This window comes from Lagopus muta, chromosome 8, assembly GCF_023343835.1.
Source record: "Lagopus muta isolate bLagMut1 chromosome 8, bLagMut1 primary, whole genome shotgun sequence".
Lineage (NCBI taxonomy): Eukaryota > Metazoa > Chordata > Aves > Galliformes > Phasianidae > Lagopus > Lagopus muta.
Genome location: NC_064440.1, coordinates 18,004,502 through 18,022,149, shown reverse-complemented (window position 1 = coordinate 18,022,149; position 17,648 = coordinate 18,004,502). Strand labels below are relative to the sequence as shown.

The following is a 17,648-nucleotide window of genomic DNA, read 5'->3' as shown; positions in this document are numbered from 1 at the left end:
GACTTGAAACACAGAAGTTCCTTTGACTTTAGTTCTGAGTCAGTAAGTTCTGGCACATCGCCCAGAATCCGATCCTTCTTAAATACATTTACCCTAGTTCAACACGGCAGAAACTGAACTGTATCAGAAACACAGATTTAGAGGACAGGCAACATGAGGAAGACCATGTCAGATATTAGCTCTCTGAGTAATACACTAGCCTTCTCCCCACTCTTTAGGCTCTCATATTTCTAGCATCAAAAGTGTGCTTTATAAGCTCTCCCAAAACCTCAGAGCTCCTTCCACGGAGCTCCCAGACAATTCTTTATCCTGTCTAGAAATGATTCTTGCATATCTCTCACTCCTGCCAACCCTCCCCATTCCTCCATCAAATTCTGACCACCAAATGTCTTACCCAGCCCACCTCCCACCCTGCCCCACCTGAACCTTCTTACCCTGCTAAGCTCTCAGAGACGTGTCTTCAGCCTCCTCTTGTCCATATCTGTGCAGCAAATGGGTGGATGGGGCCCTTGCCCTGTTCATCTCTGCAAGTAGCTCAGGGTGTCCCTTAGAATTCTAGAATTCAAAAATAATAATAATAATAATAATAATGCTCACAGGGCACACATGTGGTCCTTTGGTGAGGGCTGTTAGGAACTATCATCAGTTCTAGAAAGCCAAGGAAGAATTATGGCCAGACCCGTGTTTCACATTCAGAATGGCTTAATTACAAAAAGTAATAAAACGTTATATTGGAACTGATTTGGGGATTTAAACAGAGAGACTTTACTACTGAGTCAAGCTTTAAGCTTGTATTCAATAGAACAACTCAGAGGCTGGGATGAAAAGGGCATTCAGTGCTTCAGCAGTTTTGGCAATGACTGATTATATCTGGTGCTATTGTCTAATTTATTTCCCAGCATTGCATCCAAATAAAAAGCTTCTCCACTGTGACTGTTCCCCAGCCACATAAAACATAGAAAAGCAGCCTGGACAAATGCACTGTACCTAATTATTTTCTGCTTCAAGTTGTGTAATAATGCAACAGATGTGACCCTTAATTTTGACCATAAGAAATACCCTGAAATTGAATGGCATACTTTGTAATGGTTTATATGTTGAGATCTCTTTCTGTTTGATGAAAATATCCGTGTGCTGAAAACACAGGAAATGTCATACCATGAAACTACTTATGAACTCCAGGCAAACGACAGCATTGTTAAACCAATTTCCAAATAAAATTACTTGAGATAAGCAAGGATAAGCATTTTACTATTCTTTTTTTTTTTCTCCTCCAGATTTCCAGTGAAGCTCTCTCTAACATCAGAACTGTGGCTGGGATAGGGAAAGAAAAAAAGTTTATTGATGCTTTTGAGAAGAACCTGGATATGCCGTACAGAGCTGCAATCAAAAAAGCAAATGTTTATGGAATCTGCTTTGGCTTCGCCCAGAGCATAGTGTTCATAGCCAACTCCGTATCTTACAGATATGGAGGCTTTCTGGTTCAAACTGAGGGGCTCCATTACAGCTTTGTGTTCAGGTAAGAGCCTGCATGGGGCCAGGCACAGGCTCCTCTCCTGGTGCTGGTTTGGGCAGAGCGCACAGCTTCCTGATGGCTGCCCAAGAGTAACCATGTTCACTTTTCCTACAGAGTGATCTCTGCAATCGTGACCAGTGGGACTTCTTTGGGAAGAGCTTCTTCCTACACCCCGAACTATGCCAAAGCCAAAACATCTGCTGCACGCTTGTTTCAACTCATCGATCGGCTTCCTAAAATCAGTGTTTACAGCAAAAAAGGAGAAAAATGGGTAAGTGTGGAGGTAGATGAGTAGTATGAGATGTCACTCAGCTCAAAATAAGCACTGAAGTTGCAGTAACAATTTAAAAACACTGGGGATCACTACTTTACAGTAAGGTTCTTCTGTCCAAATAATTGATACATCTGCTCTTTTGGAAGCAGTGAGCTCTGTAGTAGGCAGCAAGAGTAACATAAAGCACGGCTATTAGGAATTTATGTAAAACTCCTGTGGATTGCAATAGTAGTAATTCGAATGATTCACCAAACAGTGTGCTTTTGCTTTCTGATAGTTATTACAGCCACCTTGTAATGCTTTTTTTTTTAGTTCATATAGAAGTTGGAAGTGTTTGTGAGAAGGAAAAAAAATTCTGAATAGAACAAAATGAAAATGTTTTCGGTCAGTGGAAAACTCAGACGTAGCAAATTAAAAAGATGTATTTTTCATTTAGCTTTCTTTCAGCTTTAAAGGAATTCTTGAAATATTTGTCCCAAATACATTAAATTGACCAGAATTCACATATTGTTTTAACATCACAAAGTTTAGTAGATCTAAAACAAAAACGAAAACTTTTCACACAAATATCTTTATACAGTCACCATATTTGTACTTACACAGTATCTGTATTAAAATGAGTAACTTACTAGTTGGCAAGGTAATCCCACTTCCAGTTGTTCCTTCGGGCCGGTGTAGTACAGGGATGTGTCAGTAGAGCTTCGGTTTAATGACTAATGACTTCACCTTGTAGAACAGCTGTGCCAGTAAGTTTAGAATGACTCTTTCTATGCTAATTTCACTAGCACTGCTATAACATTTTGAATAACAGATGCAAGAAATGAATTTGAGGAGGAGTTGTTTTCTACTTTATGACTCAGTTTTGAGCTTGAGATCATTGCAGTGTTTCTCATTTTTTCACCAGGATGATTTTAAGGGGAGCATTGAATTTCTTAACTGTAAATTCACATACCCCTCGCGGCCTGATATTCAGGTCCTGAAAGGACTGACTGTAGCTGTTAAGCCTGGACAGACATTGGCATTTGTTGGCAGTAGCGGCTGTGGTAAGAGCACCAGTGTCCAGCTTCTGGAGCGTTTCTATGATCCTGAGAAAGGAAGTGTGGTAAGCAAAGAAAACATGATTTGTGTACTGTTGTCTTCAGCAATGCTACATGGACTCTTCTGACTGTGTCCAAACGTGGAACTGTTTCTCTGTGTCTCTACACATGCAGCTTGGGTTTTCAGCTCCTTTTCAAAGGAGGACTGTTCAAACTCTGGGCATCATCTCAGATGTACTGAGGAAAAATAAGAACACTACTCACCTCCTGCATTATAAAGGCCTCAGGAAATCACGTTGGTAGCTCCAGTATGAATCATACAATGTGTGGCAGATGTTGCGGGAACACAAACAAGAATCAAGCTTGGCTGAAGCAGTGGAATCTGGAACTTCACTAACTAATATATAGTTTTAACATGCAGCTTCTTTGCAGATTATAGTTATCTAGCTTTTATAACTCTTCCTTATAAAAACTTAATCATCCAGTCAGAATCTCATCCTTTGACAAAAATAAGGGTGGTGATCATTAAGCCTGGCAAGGCAACAAAACATGTGCCTAACCTGAGGCAGTAAAAGTTCAGTTGGAGTTAAGAGTAATCAGATGGTATACAGTTTGGCTGGATTACAGACACAGATGGAAAGTATTCATCATGTATAAAGAGCTCAAATGTAAGAGATACTTCAAATTACCTCATGTCAGTCTTGCTTGTAGTTTATTAACAAATCATTTACTTATACTGTAAACTAACTGGCTTTGCAGGTCATTTTGGAATGACGTTTTATGTTTTCTCCTATTTCCTGGTAGTTAATAGATGGACATGACACCAAGAAAGTAAATGTACAGTTTCTCAGATCAAAAATTGGAGTAGTGTCTCAGGAACCTGTGCTATTCGACTGCAGCATTGCTGACAACATTAAGTATGGCAGTAACACTAAGGACACAACAATGGAAAAAGTCATAGAAGCAGCCAAGAAGGCTCAGCTGCATGATTTTGTCATGTCACTTCCTGAAGTAAGTACACCTGAGGCTTGGCTGCGGGGGCACACTGTTCAGCTGGTTGTTGCAGAGGGTTGCACCAAAACCAGTTGAAATTGCTGCAGTAAATATTTTATGTCTTTCCTTTACAACTAGAATGGTAGGAGAAAAGACCACTCTTTGTTTCCAAGAGCTTGGGTGTGAGTTGTTCTGTTTTCTTACACGGTAGGCAAACGTTTCTAAGACTAAAAATAATATGATTCTAAATTAGGAGAAAAGGGAAGATTCTCAAAGCAATTGATAAGAAAAAAGAGGAAGTATTGTTCAGCAGTCAAAGCATTCTACAGTGTTGTAAGCATTATACAGCATTATTGCTAAGCATTATACAGTATTATACAGGAAATACAGATCCTGTTCTCAGCTGTGGGAGTGCTGCCCTGCAATTAGGGTACAATACCTCAGTCAAAACACTTGAAGCTGGCTGCTTATGCATACGGGGGAGGTATTTAAATGCGCTGAAATCATACAGACATAAATCATAAGAACATGAAAGATACGTATATAATTTATGCACGCAAACAAAGCTCTTGTCCAGTGAGCCCCACAGTCTCTTTTAGCCTCTTCTCCCAAATCTAGGTCAGGGATTTCTTTTGCTTCACACAAATCAATCATCTTGCCATCAAATTTTTCAGGCCTGTTACCATACTACAAAACATGGTTCAAAGATATCTCCCTGAACATCTGTATCGCTCTTAAAGTCTAAATCTGTCTTCCCAGATTCTTTAAGGAGGAGACAGCAATGGTCAGAACTCCCGCCTCTCTCCTCCGCTGCTCCTTGAGCTTGTGCACTTGTTTGTTTACAGCTAGATAATAATCTTCCTTTGGCATATTTTTCAGAAATATGAAACTAATGTTGGTGCTCAAGGATCTCAGCTGTCTCGTGGGCAAAAACAACGTATTGCTATAGCGAGGGCCATCATACGAGATCCTAAAATTTTATTATTGGATGAAGCTACATCTGCCTTAGACACAGAAAGTGAAAAGGTAAGTTTGCAATGGTAAGAAATAAGGGAAAATTAATGCAATGGCTTACAAAGTACAATGCCACCTTCTGATCTGTGGAGACATCCTGCTGTACAAAGATCACATTACCACAGCATAATGGTCATTACATGACCACTGCTAATTCAGCACTTACACTTTTAATGATCTTTTTGAAAGATCGAGGAAGTATGGTTATAAAGTCAATAGCCAGCTACAGAGACTCTTAAACTGTCATTAAGAAGCAGTACTTTCTGTCTACTGTGCATACTAATTCCCTGGGTTTCACAGCATTCAGTGGGAATCTGTCATAAATACAGCTTTTGCACATAAAAACAAACTAAACCACCACAGAAGTGTCTGATGATGGGTCTGAATATCCAATAAAAACAGCAGTGCAGGGCCTGAGAGCTGGACAATAAATTCCTTGGCTTGGTCACGCTCACTTGGATATTAGAGAATTGGTAGAAATTTAGAAGCACATCCAAGCTGAGCGTGTCAGCTGAAAAAAAGACTTTCCTTACAGTTTGATTCTTACTGTATTTTTACCTTTCCCTTTTTAGTACAAATATTGCACAATATAGTTAATTAGTCTGAAGCAATCGGATCTCTCCAGCTTTGAGCCCCAATTTGATTTGCCCATTTTCACTCTGATGCTTTCTTTGTTGCTCAGACTGTGCAAGCAGCACTGGATAAGGCCAGAGAAGGGCGCACCTGCATCGTCATTGCCCACCGCCTGTCCACAATCGAGAATGCCGACATCATTGCTGTGATGTCACAAGGAATCATCATTGAAAGGGGCACTCATGATGAACTGATGGCAATGGAAGGAGCATACTATAAGCTCGTTACCACTGGAGCCCCAATTAGCTGAATTGCTGCGATGCTACATTTCAAAGACTGTTTATCTGAACGAGTACTTTGAAGTAGGTATGTGTATGTTGGTACCCCTCTGTGCTAAAAATTGCTCTGCAGTACTGTTACACAGTAACTTAAATCTATGTAGCTTTCTGGTTAAGCAGTTGATTGGGCACATGGAAGGGGTTAAGCATAGGCTAATGCATTCAGGAAATAGTTCTCAGCCAACTGCAAAGGGAGAGAAAGCCTGAAAATAGGAAGATGTTCACTGGTGAGCTGGGAAATTGGCACCGCCTGCAGTCAGACTGTATAGTTCAGTCCCTCCCTTAATTAGCAGTCAAGGAAGAATCCATTCTGATGTCCTGGAAACTGCCACTTCTTGAGGTAAGCTGTATGAACTAAAAAACAATCCCAAGCACAAGAGTGTATTACTGAAGGGTTCAAATTCCTCCTGATGTTCTGCTCTAGTGAGGATTATAATAGATACCCTCCTCTTGGGTACAAAGCCTTGACCCTTTGCACCACTTCATTCCATGCCTACTTCAGCTGTGATGCTGGAAGAGGCCAGGTTGCCCCTGGGTACAGAGCGAACACATGGAGCCCTCAGCTTGACGTAGCAGTACCCTTCCAGTAAAACCAGTGCTCACAAAGAAGGCAGCTTCACAACAGTAAGGAAATAAATAACTCAGATGAGGAATATAGCCTGGTAAGTCTCAGTTCTCCTACACACTGCTCTGACCAAAGCTGCCAAATAGATTTTGAATATCAACAAATGCTTTAGATAAATCAATGTAAAATCCTACAGGTAATTGATTGGCACAGTTATTTAAATCACTTCTATTGAGACAATGATAGATAATGTGTTTTTTTTTCTTCAGAAGGCACAGCAATGCCTTTGGAAATTACTTTTTTACAGAAATGGTAAAAGTGAAAAAAATTATGAATTTTTAGCCATAATTAACTAGCTGTTTGTATGAAGCAGATCTAAGAAATAGAACAACAGAGATCAGGAAGTATCTTCCTCTGCCAGAGACTTGTATCTGTAAAAGTTTTTTAAATAAGTACTACTAACTTGTTTTCCTGGAATATGTTTACTAAGTATTGGTTGGGAATACTGAGACAAATTACAGTATTAAAATTTAAATCTTGATTTGGAAAGGTAGAGTATTAACTGGAAAAGTAATTCTCAACATCCTGATATCTGCAGTTCACGTGTGTAGATTTCCCCCACTTTGTAACAAGTCACCCCATAAAACTATATATTATAAAACTATGGAATAGTACAACTGCTAAAACTTAAATAAAGGTGGAAGGTTGAAAACTTCAGTAGGATCCATGTCTTAATTCCATGCAGCAAAAAATAATTTCCAGATTTATGCAATTCCACTTACGGAATGCCTTCATCAGAATCTTGTGAAACCACATAATTGACTTTAAAGTGCTATTTGTCCCAGAGAAATTTGTGTTCTGGTCACTAACTGCAAATGAACAAGGAAGTTCATTATTAACCTTCTGTTTTAATTATCATAGCCTTTTTATGTTTCAAAGCAGTAATTAGGTGTGGGGACTCAGGAGTGAAACTATCTACAGAATGACTGGCATTTCTTACTGCCTTGTGCTTTAGCATCTCTTACCCTTCAGTATCCACAGCAGACAGCAAATATTTGAATGTATTTAGCTAATGTCTGTAGCAAAGATCTGCTCTGCAGTACAGAACTGTTGAGAAGGCCAATGAAGCTATGCTAGCCTGGGCCCAGCTGGGTGGTACAATTGCTAATTAAGCTGCTCTTCTCAGTGAGGTAACTATTTTTAGGTGACTAATACATATTGGGAGTTATGTATTATACAGACATACTTGCTAACAGAAGGTACTCACAGTATACAAAAGTTGCATTGCTCCTGCCCGTTCTTGGTTGCCACCTCCTGCCATTTTGTAGCTGTGTGCAATTGAAACCAGTTGATTGTAAATTCCTTCAGTACCTGTGTGAAGGGACTAAGGTGCAGTCAGAGTGACATGTCTGAGCAGAGGGAAGAATGTTTAGGCAGGAAGGAGGAGAGGGAGGAAGAGAAAAGCTGCTTATTGGTGAAAATAAGCATTGTGAACTGGATGCAGTGCCAGCTTGAGAGCTAGTTTGTAGGAGGAGTGAGGATCACTTGCCTTTTCAACTGCTACTTCACATAATTCAGCTACAGGTTAGTAAGAATCTTTCAGGATCTTTCTGCAGAAGGACTTTTGGCACTGCATTATCCCATTTAGAAGATCTCTAAGTCAAGAATAAAAGATTAACTTTCTCCTGGGACCCCATTACTGAGAGCAAGAGAATCAGGTAAGCGCTTTCTCGTTATACAGAAAGTTAATTTAAAACAGCTACAAAAGCCTGATGAAGTTATACTTTAAATGTTTAACAACTTGAAAGCTCCTAGTTAAATTGCCACAGCCTTATTAAAGAAGGCTTGAGGTGTAATTTTCAACTGTGGTAAATTCACTAAAGCCTAAGGGACACATAGACTTATTTTGCTGTATCAATGAAATGGCCAACTCCTCATTTACTAATTCTGTCAAAATCTCAAGATTGATCTGACATTTGTTTATCCCACCACTCTAGAAAGAGCTAGCCAATCTGAAGTTTTGGGAGCCCTCTGTTGAGATTCTTTAAGGCAGAAGCGCAAAACTCTGTACCCCAACACACTACAGCTGCTCAGAAAATGCCTATTCTACTGCCATATCAACAGTTTAACTTATGAAGTTATAGGTAAAATGAAACTAACTGCATTTATTCAGTTTTCCCATCATGCTTAGTTTTAGTAATATTTCAGTAGTTTCAGAAAAAAATAAGAGATGGTTCAGACAGGAAGCTGGTCCCTTTCCCTGAAGCACTGTGGTTGCAGGCTGAATTAATAGGAAGCTCCGAGAAGACAAGTGAGCTTGTTTTCATCTTATGCATCTACATGCTGTATAAAAGAATACTGCAGAACTGTTAGTTGTCATTCTACACATGTGGTTGTCAATGCTAATACTGGTTCCAAGAATCTTTGTCAGTACCACAAAGTGCAGACCCTCACATAGCATGAAATGTGTCTACTCGTAATTCCTCTCTTAAAACTGCTCACATTGCCAATAGGCCCAAACATTGCTGCAATAGCCAGATTGCTATGTATAGAGCATCTCCTACTGCTGGCCAGGATAGACAGACAGAAGGACAGCTAGGCCAACCTTCTATCGCTTTGTATGTTACATTCTACTAGGGAATAACCAAGCACTGAAGAGCAAACTGAATGTAGGAGAAATCTTTGCCAGAGCTGTCTTTTAGTTCTTCATTATTTGTTTCCAGTCCCATTAGCTTAGTCATACTTGCTTAAATTTTAAAGACTCGTAATTATAGATAAGGTTGGTTTCAAGCCACATGCTGTGAGAGAAGAGTTCAGAGAATCATTAAAGACAACAATGGCAGTTATGTAAAGCAGAGCACTCTTCAGACTGTTAAAAACTTTTTAAATGTCAAAGTAGTCTTAGAAGGCTTTTAAGAAAGAATGTCCCTGAAATTTGTATCATGTGAACTCCCAAGGTACAAATAAAATTTGCCTCGTTTTCCTAATTAAATAAGATTATTTACATCCCACTACTAACTGGAAGTTCAAAGCAATACCATGCTAACATCTTCTAAGCTGTACTGCTATCAGATCACACACACACAGCCCTCATTACCTATTTTATAGCCTTACGCCGCATGCATACTCAGTATTGTAAGGATGATATTGCTTAGAGGTTGGGCAGTGAAAGTAAACACGCAACAGTAGGTGACAAATAGTGAACAAAAAGGGAAAAAAGGGAAAGTATGTGGCTTTCCATTTATAGAATGCCAGTTCTACGTAATAAATTTACATTTAGCATATTAGTAACTTCTGTGCATAAGCCAAGCTTACTCTTCAATCCCATTTTCATGATTTTCAGAAGCAGTAACTGATTTTGACGTTTGACTCTTGAAATGACAGAATTAAACTAATTTACACTTGCAATACAGAAGCATGAACAACATTCTTGAGGGAGTATGCTGAGCTAGTTTAGTGATTGACAGCTTTCTATATTTGTTGCTCTGTGTAGACGTACAGCAGTACAATATTTACTACATCAAACTCATGTATTTTCAACATCAAAAGTGTAATCATTATCATTCATGATTTATATGATCATTTTTAAAAGTAAAGACTTCAAAAGTCACAGTAATGCAACAATATATTCTACAGAGTCTAATTGGAACAAATTTTCTTTTATTTTTTTTTTGCATCTGGCTTAAGCAGAAGCTGTTAGCTCGGGAAGCGCAAGAAGACAGACCTATAGAAATTTTCCTGATAACTGCATTGGATTTTTTCGCAGTGCTCGGGGACAGTTGTACAGTTGCAGGTGGTGTAATACTGTCACTCCATTAGCTAGCAGTTTAACACATCTACATGTTAAAAAATTAAATATTGTGTACCACTATATACCACCGAGGCCCAAAGCACCATCTAGTTGGCAATGGACAGAACTAAAAGGTGACCAAGTAGCTGAATAAAGCTAGCCAATTATACCTTAAAACTTCATCATGACTCAGAGTATTGTTAGAAAACCATACTGCAGTGTCCTTCATTGCAATGCTTCTAGGAATAAAGTCAGCAACTACTTAATATTTCTGAGCTGCCAAAACCATTCTTGAACGCACTGATTTGGGATATACAGACTACTTACCAGGAGCACATCAAAGGTGCAGTGGCATCCCCCTTGGTTAACATGAGTTAGAACTGCCTTTGTGGAGGGCTCTTGAACAGTTCATATCCTTGCACTTGCAACCATTTGGAAACCTTATCTAATTACATTTCTTATCAGTTGTCCTCATTAACGTGTGGACACAGTATGGAACCAAGGCGACTACAGTCAGAGGCATAGCTGCACTCTTACAAAAAGAGAGAATGTAGAACAAATACTCAGTGTGAGTAGGTATCTTAACAAAATTATACAGCTGTAGTGTAGCTAAAGAAGCAGCTATACACAATAAGCGGAAACTTATCTTACAGCTGTTTTTACCCTTGCAGCTGGTGATGAACATTTCTGAATTAATACCAATACCTAAGCCAAAGAATGCACCTAAATTTCTCACCAGTCCAGCAAAGGGAGTTGTGTCAATGTTTATCCAGTCTGGATTGGCACACCATTTCTTGGCCTTTGGGACAGACCACAGCAAGTCAATATCAAGAAGCTTGAGGACTAGGTAAAAACCAAGGGCAAAGATGAAAAGAAACAGGTTTGTCTTGATGTACATTCTCAAGCTTGCTGTCTGAATAGCAGGAGTATGCTCAAATGCTTCTGCCACAACAATTCCTGTGGATAAGAAAGTCAGTGTTACAGGGAACAACACACTAATGTTGAGAAAGTACTTCTTACAGTGCCCCTGTAGGAGTTGGCTTTTGAAGACAGAATATACATATGTATCCACATGCATTTATAGAAATACACATAGATACAAATGTATTCACATACACACAATTTACCACTTCTGTGGTAGATGGAAAGACTTTTCTCTCAAAACTGCTAGGTTTGGAAAAGAAGTGTTAAATGCCAAGCACCAGGTGTTTGGTTTTTTTTTCCTATAGAAGACATGGGTTGGGCCAGACTGCATCACCCACATGACAACCTTTGCAAAACTAGAGGTAAACTTGAACATTCCTTTTGTAGAAGAAAATTTCAAAGACTGGTACAGCAATGCAGATTTCAACAGCAGTTCTTACACAGGTTGTGACTACAAAGACAGCAGACACATACTGCCTTACACAGTTTGCAAATTTCACAATTAGACTATTATCTTCCAGAGACTGCAGAGTACCATGACAAATGCACGTTGAGTAGCATTACTCAAAATCTCTTGCCTTTTCTCATATTTCAGAATTTTCGGATTTTGCATATGTGAAGGAAAGAAAAATTAGCAACATTACCAGCAAATACTCCAAGAATAACTTGATGAGGGAAATGTGTTGCTATGAATACTCTTGAGATGCACACACTGATCTGGATAATCCAAAAAATAGTCCAGAGTAATGACCGCGTCAGTCTAGGAGGAAGAAGAAAGACGCTTAAAAATGCTGATATTTCATCTCATAATTTACATCAGGTGCATTTGTGTCAGGCTCATATTTTAACCAAGCAGAGATTTACAAGTAGAGAAGTTTAGAATCATAGGATTAAAGAACTAAAATACTAGCAAGAGTAGTTAGTTAACTTGCAGCCACATCCAGGGCTGCAAGAATTGACTTCAGTAGTTTCAGATTTTGACACTATCATACTTTAGTGATGAAAGGCAAGTTAAATTAGAACTATTGCTTTGAACATTTTTAGCATCATAAAGGCACATTCAAACACAAAATATCATTAATTTAGTTTAATACAGGGACAGCCTTGCCAAACTTGGAAAGCACAGACACCAAAGTTTACGTTACAGAGCTTCTCCATCATGCTGAAGAGCTAGCAGTGTGTGTTTGCTTTCAAATAAGGTAAGAATGACTACCATGGAAGCAGTATATTTACTCAGTATTAAAAAGAAGAAGAAGAAAAAAAATCCAATGTAAAAAATTGTCAGAATTTAACATTTCTGACACTAAAGACCTGATGCAGTCTTTAATAGGAGGCTGATTCAGGGAGATCATGATGTAATGTGTGTAAGTTATTAAATACCAACCTATAGAAATGCATAACTTTTCTTAATATTCTTTGTCTTCAGTTGAAGTACATTGCAGTGTTTTGCTTTTGTTTGTGTTTGTTTTTTTTTCTTAAAAACAAACTGGATAAAACCTATTATGAATATTTGGTTAGAATAAGTTCGTTAAATCATAACATGATAACAAAAATCAGTAAGAGTTACCATAATGGAAAGATACTGACCTGTGAAGGGTAACTGCTGATTTCTCTTTCCACCTTACTGTGTAGCTAAGTGCTGCTGTTACCATTACATACCAGACGCAGGAAGATCCCATGGCATGTCCAGATGGGCTCCCTAATAAAAACAAAAAGGAAAAGTTTAAACTTAGAAATGATGACTGTAACAGGCATACAGAAAATGTCTACTGGCAGTTATTCAGGCATCTGATGATTCAGGAAAAACCAAAGGCAGAAAGAACATTAACTACTTTTCAAATTTGTTTTCTCAATATAATTTTTTTAGCAGATTGATCTATTTCTAATCTAGAATATTTGCCAGTAATCAAGCAGGTAACAGCTTACCCATTCTATACCAGCATGAGCCAGTATCTTGATCAGAAAGCATAGCATTTTTCCATCACTTGGACTGTGGTTAAAAAATAGAGCATTTATTTGCTAGTGGAATACTAATGTCTTTACAAAATTGTCATATTTTTACAGTACTCAATATTATTTTTCCCCAAAGAGTCACTGCTATATAAAGAACATGAGATAACAAGTTCAAGTAATATTTATCTTTTTCTGCAGCAACACACTTACATGGAACGTGCCAAACTGCTGTATTTCTTTCATATACATCAAGTTATGGCATACCTGAGCTAGTTGAAGGCACTTGTGTAAATCTGAGTAGCCAGTGGCCTAATTCAACAAATATTCATGCTGGAACTTGAACTGTTACCTTGCTGTTATGAACACTAGAACTCCTCCCAGGGTTGCAGCATATACTCTAGAAATTAAGTATCCATAGGCTACTTCATATTTTTAATACCATACAAAATCATCTTAAGTCACATCCTCTACTTACCCCCAAAGCCACCGTACGTATTAAATGTTTCAGTGCAATCTCCAACATTTCTTACCTGGTCCAGTTTCACATGTTATAGGAAACTGTTCAAGGCATGGGCTTGACTGATTGGGATAAATCATTGTTTCATGCACCCACCAGTAGGGACGATGGCCAAATAAAATCCTAACAGAAAATAAAATAGAATAAAATAAAATAGAATAAAATAAAATAGAATAAAATAAAATAAAATAAAATAAAATGAAGAAGAAATGCAATAAAAAGATTTTTATCTAAGAACACCTCAGCAAAGCATGATCAATAACATTACAGCGAACACAAAGGACTATACTGCCAAAATTGTTGTATAACAGTGCTATAGGTTCTTGTCCTAGCAAAATTTCATTTCAAACTTCCATTAAAAATCTTCATCGTGAAACCTTATTTTAAATTATGGGGAAAAGTCTACCCCTACACCATCCACAGAACACTTTCCAAACTTGAGGAACATATGCTAACCATATAGAAACCATAGAGATAGCAAATTTTAGAATAAATACAACTTCTTACCATTTAAATATCAGGTTGAACCAATCACCAATGACTGCCACCCATATCATTTTAGTACCAACCACCTGGTTGAGCTGAAACCAAAGAGGAAAATAAAATGAGAATATATTCCGAGGATCTCCAACATGTGACATAAAATTAAGGAAATCCTGATAAGCCCTGTAGTCTCTCTGTAAATGCTGAATGATAAGCACTCCATTGCTATGAAGGAGATCCATGATTAAACTGTATTTGAAATATAATAAAGTTCTTTTAATCTTAAGTCTCTACTGAGGGAAAATGAGAACCATAGAAGGGAGCTATTAAAAAGTGAGAGAGAAGGTGATTAACGTTGCCTTTATATTGTATCGGTGTGGCGTGCCCAGCCATTCCTGAAACACGTGGCTCCGAATCTCTGTTAGCACTGGAAAGCTGGTCTGTTTGCAAATTTTAATTGGAGGAAAGTAACTGAAGTACATGCTGATCAGCAGCAAATTGTGGGGAAAGTTTTGTGGAAACACAATGTGTGACTTATGCAATCCTTTGTATGAACAGTTGGAACATGTTTGCTTGAATTTTTTCACAGCTCATTTCTCTGCAGGATGGACATTAGTAATGTGTATACTTCATTAAGTGTTGCCTGTATAAAGAATACACAGTGATTGGCCCTTGCAGAACTGTCATTAAAACTGTACATCACAGTTTGAAGTAGAATTTGGCTACCATACTGCACCTAATACGTTGCACAGCTCATTTTTAATCAAAGTAAAAAGCAAAAAGCATCCATACATTAACGATTTTGTTGGACACCAGATTCATTTTTTAAAAGGCAGTTTTCTCAGAGCAGTGAAAATAATTATTTCCTTGATGAGGGAGGCCATGTTAACCCCCGTGCTGCAGACAATGCTTAGCGTCCATACCACCTCCTTCAGTATTGCCATTCACACACCTGTGCCACAGGGAGCTGAACCTGCCCTATTGCAGCCCTGGCCTGCTCCCCAGCCCAGCAGAAATGCTCCACTGCCTCACAATCCAGTGTACTTCCAAGAGAAGCACTTGGGTCCACCATGATGAACAGCCAAAAGGAGATCCACTGAGATCCTGCCAGACAGTCCGATTTTAAATACACAGAACAAATAATACAGTAGCACACATCAGACCAATCAACGTTAGTGTTACTAAATATAGCATAGATAAAGATCATGCTCATTTATAAGGTGACTGCATGACAAATGCTCTTCCCCAGCGATAACGTGGATACCAAGCATCTGATGATAGCATCATCTCATATGCAAACTGTACGCAGCATGTAATTCTGTGCATTCACTGAGCACCTTCACTGCTTTAAGGCTAACCCACACAAGCTGTGAGGCAGATAGCCACTGCTCCCCTGGTTTTGCTGCGAGGAGAATGAAGCTCAACAGGGCTTTATGATGATGTCAGGCAAGTCACACGGAATCATTAAGTAAATTCAACAAACAAGGCATGATCACTAAATGGACTTAGAAGACCTCTCTTCCTGACACAGACTCACCTTTACTTAGCCATTAATAGTTTGCTTTTAGAAACATTTTACCAGATGTAAAACCTATACCACTTACTGCTACCAGTTGCACTAAGCCACACAGAAACCCATAAGTTTAAAAAAGAGAATGAAAATTATATGAACTATACAGAAGAGTACTTTTCTGTACATTGACTAAATTATTCACTTGATTTCAAGGAAAACTCTTTGAAAAACAAAATTCCAAGATATTTCAACACAAGTATTTCCTAGCCTGATCACTGCAAATATATGGGAGGGTTTGTTTCTTCTTAACCCTATGGCTTACAGCTCGTCAGGGTGTCAGAGAAGGGAATGCCATGCAAGTAACCTGGTGAGAACTAACATTCTGACCTCTCCCAGATCCTTCCCAAGAAATGATCAGTTCAGAAACATCTTTTTAAAATAACTTTTTACAAGTTATCACTAGAGGAAATGCCTTTTCACTGCAAATTTAAAGCATCTCTCCTTTAAAGGTAAGTAGAACTTGCAACAACAGCAACAATCACTCTTTTGTACAGGTGTGGGTGTAGCACATAAAAAATACAGAGAAACTGAGGTTTCACCTGTTTTTCAGTCTAGTTCATATAGAGTAACTAGCTTTAAGTATAAATCTAACAGCAACTGTAATGAGGTAAGTCTAAAAAAACATTGTTCTCTTAAGAACAATGTTTTGCACTAAGTTCCAATCAGGATACAGTTTAGCATTCTCAGGAGAGACCAAGCAATAAAATAGATCACCTTCCAGTTTCTCTGGAATGCCATCATTACATAATGTATCAGATGAATGGCTTCTCTGACACCAGACATGCAAGACCTTTCCATTAACTTTTTGCATGCTTTTACTACTTCTGGATACCACTTGGATACAAAAATACACCAGGACCCTTCTGCTCAGGCAGAACCCTGCCTCCTCCGCTCAGATCTGCTCAGGCATTCCTTTGGCTCTCACAGAATCACAGAATCACCCGGGTTGGAAGGGACCCCAAGGATCATGTAGTTCCAACCCCCCTGCCTAGCAGGGCCACCAAACATACATATTCAGATCAGGTTGCCCAGGACCCCGTCCAACCTGGCCTTAAACACGTCCAAGGACGGGGCATCCACAACCTCCCTGGGCAGCCCGTTCCAGGGCCTAACCACTCTCCTAGTAAAGAACTTCCCCCTAACATCTAACCTAAATCTTCCCTCCTTCAACTTAAAACCATTTCCCCTAGTCCTGCTGTTGTCAGCCCTTTTGAAGAGTTTACTCCCCTCCTGGGTGTAGGTTCCCTTCAGGTATTGATAGGCTGCAATGAGGTCACCCCGCAGCCTTCTCTTCTCCAGGCTGAACAAGCCCAACTCCCTCAGCCTGTCCTCATAGGGGAGGTGCTCCAGCCCCCTGATCATCTTAGTCGCCCTCCTCTGGACCCTTTCCAAAATCTCTATGTCTTTCTTGTACTGAGGGCTCCACACCTGGACACAGTACTCCAGATGGGGCCTCACAAGAGCCGTGTAGAGAGGGACAATCACCTCCCTGTCCCTGCTGGCCACCCCTCTCCTGATGGAGCCCAGGATCCCATTTGCCTTTCGAGCTGCCAGAGCGCACTGCTGGCTCATATTCAGTCTCTCGTCCATCAGGACCCCCAGGTCCTTCTCTGCCGAGCTGCTCTCAAGGACCACTCCTCCCAGCCTGTACAGGTGCCTGGGGTTCTTCCGGCCCAAATGCAAAACCTTGCACTTTGCCGTGTTGAACCTCATCAGGTTCACCCGAGCCCAGCCCTCCAGCCTGTCGAGGTCCCTCTGAATGGCATCCCTTCCTTCCACCGTATCAACCGCACCACTCAGCTTGGTGTCGTCAGCAAACTTGCTGAGGGTGCACTCAATTCCCTCATCGATGTCATTAATAAAGATGTTATGTTGTGGTGCCTGGAAGCTCTCATGATCCTGCCTTGTCCAGCAGGCATGGACAGCTGATGTGTGGGTCACTGCTGACCTGCACGTGGCATCTAGCAACCCACAAAGGGCTGAGATATCCAAAGCTTTCTTAGTTCCTGCAACCAGCAGAGACAAAACAGAGAAACACCTATTGAAATACTGCATTTAACAACAACTTTGAACTCCAGCAATGAAGAGCTACTTCCTC

General features: G+C 39.5%; 2 protein-coding genes across 6 annotated transcripts in view; one reads left to right on the top strand and one right to left on the bottom strand.

Annotated features, from left to right (window-relative positions):
- ABCB11 (ATP binding cassette subfamily B member 11) overlaps positions 1-7,027 on the top strand; it is a 60,363-nt gene extending 53,336 nt beyond the window's left edge. For all 5 annotated transcript variants that reach the window (XM_048953639.1, XM_048953638.1, XM_048953640.1 and 2 more), the window contains 6 exons: positions 1,278-1,519; positions 1,631-1,787; positions 2,695-2,892; positions 3,632-3,838; positions 4,700-4,846; positions 5,517-7,027. In XM_048953639.1, the coding sequence (XP_048809596.1) occupies positions 1,278-1,519; positions 1,631-1,787; positions 2,695-2,892; positions 3,632-3,838; positions 4,700-4,846; positions 5,517-5,717 (1,152 nt within the window). In that variant the 3' untranslated portion in view covers positions 5,718-7,027. The remainder of the gene's footprint in view (positions 1-1,277; positions 1,520-1,630; positions 1,788-2,694; positions 2,893-3,631; positions 3,839-4,699; positions 4,847-5,516) is intronic.
- G6PC2 (glucose-6-phosphatase catalytic subunit 2) lies at positions 6,632-16,639 on the bottom strand. Its single transcript, XM_048953644.1, has 5 exons — positions 14,002-16,639; positions 13,508-13,617; positions 12,612-12,723; positions 11,669-11,784; positions 6,632-11,057 (listed from the first exon to the last, which is right to left on the bottom strand). Exons 1-5 carry the CDS (start codon positions 14,217-14,219, stop codon positions 10,546-10,548), a joined length of 1,068 nt encoding a protein of 355 aa, XP_048809601.1. The 5' UTR covers positions 14,220-16,639; the 3' UTR covers positions 6,632-10,545.
- Positions 16,640-17,648: the final 1,009 nt, after the last annotated feature.

Bases quoted from the DNA above. Each gene is read 5' to 3' on its own strand.
- G6PC2 (XM_048953644.1), bottom strand. From the start codon at position 14,219: ATGGATCTCCTTCATAGCAATGGAGTGCTTATCATTCAGCATTTACAG. The intron at 11,785-12,611 runs GTCAGTATCTTT...TCTTCCTCCTAG, and splicing joins TCAGCAGTTACCCTTCACAG to ACTGACGCGGTCATTACTCT. The intron at 11,058-11,668 runs GTAATGTTGCTA...TCTTATCCACAG, and splicing joins TATTCTTGGAGTATTTGCTG to GAATTGTTGTGGCAGAAGCA.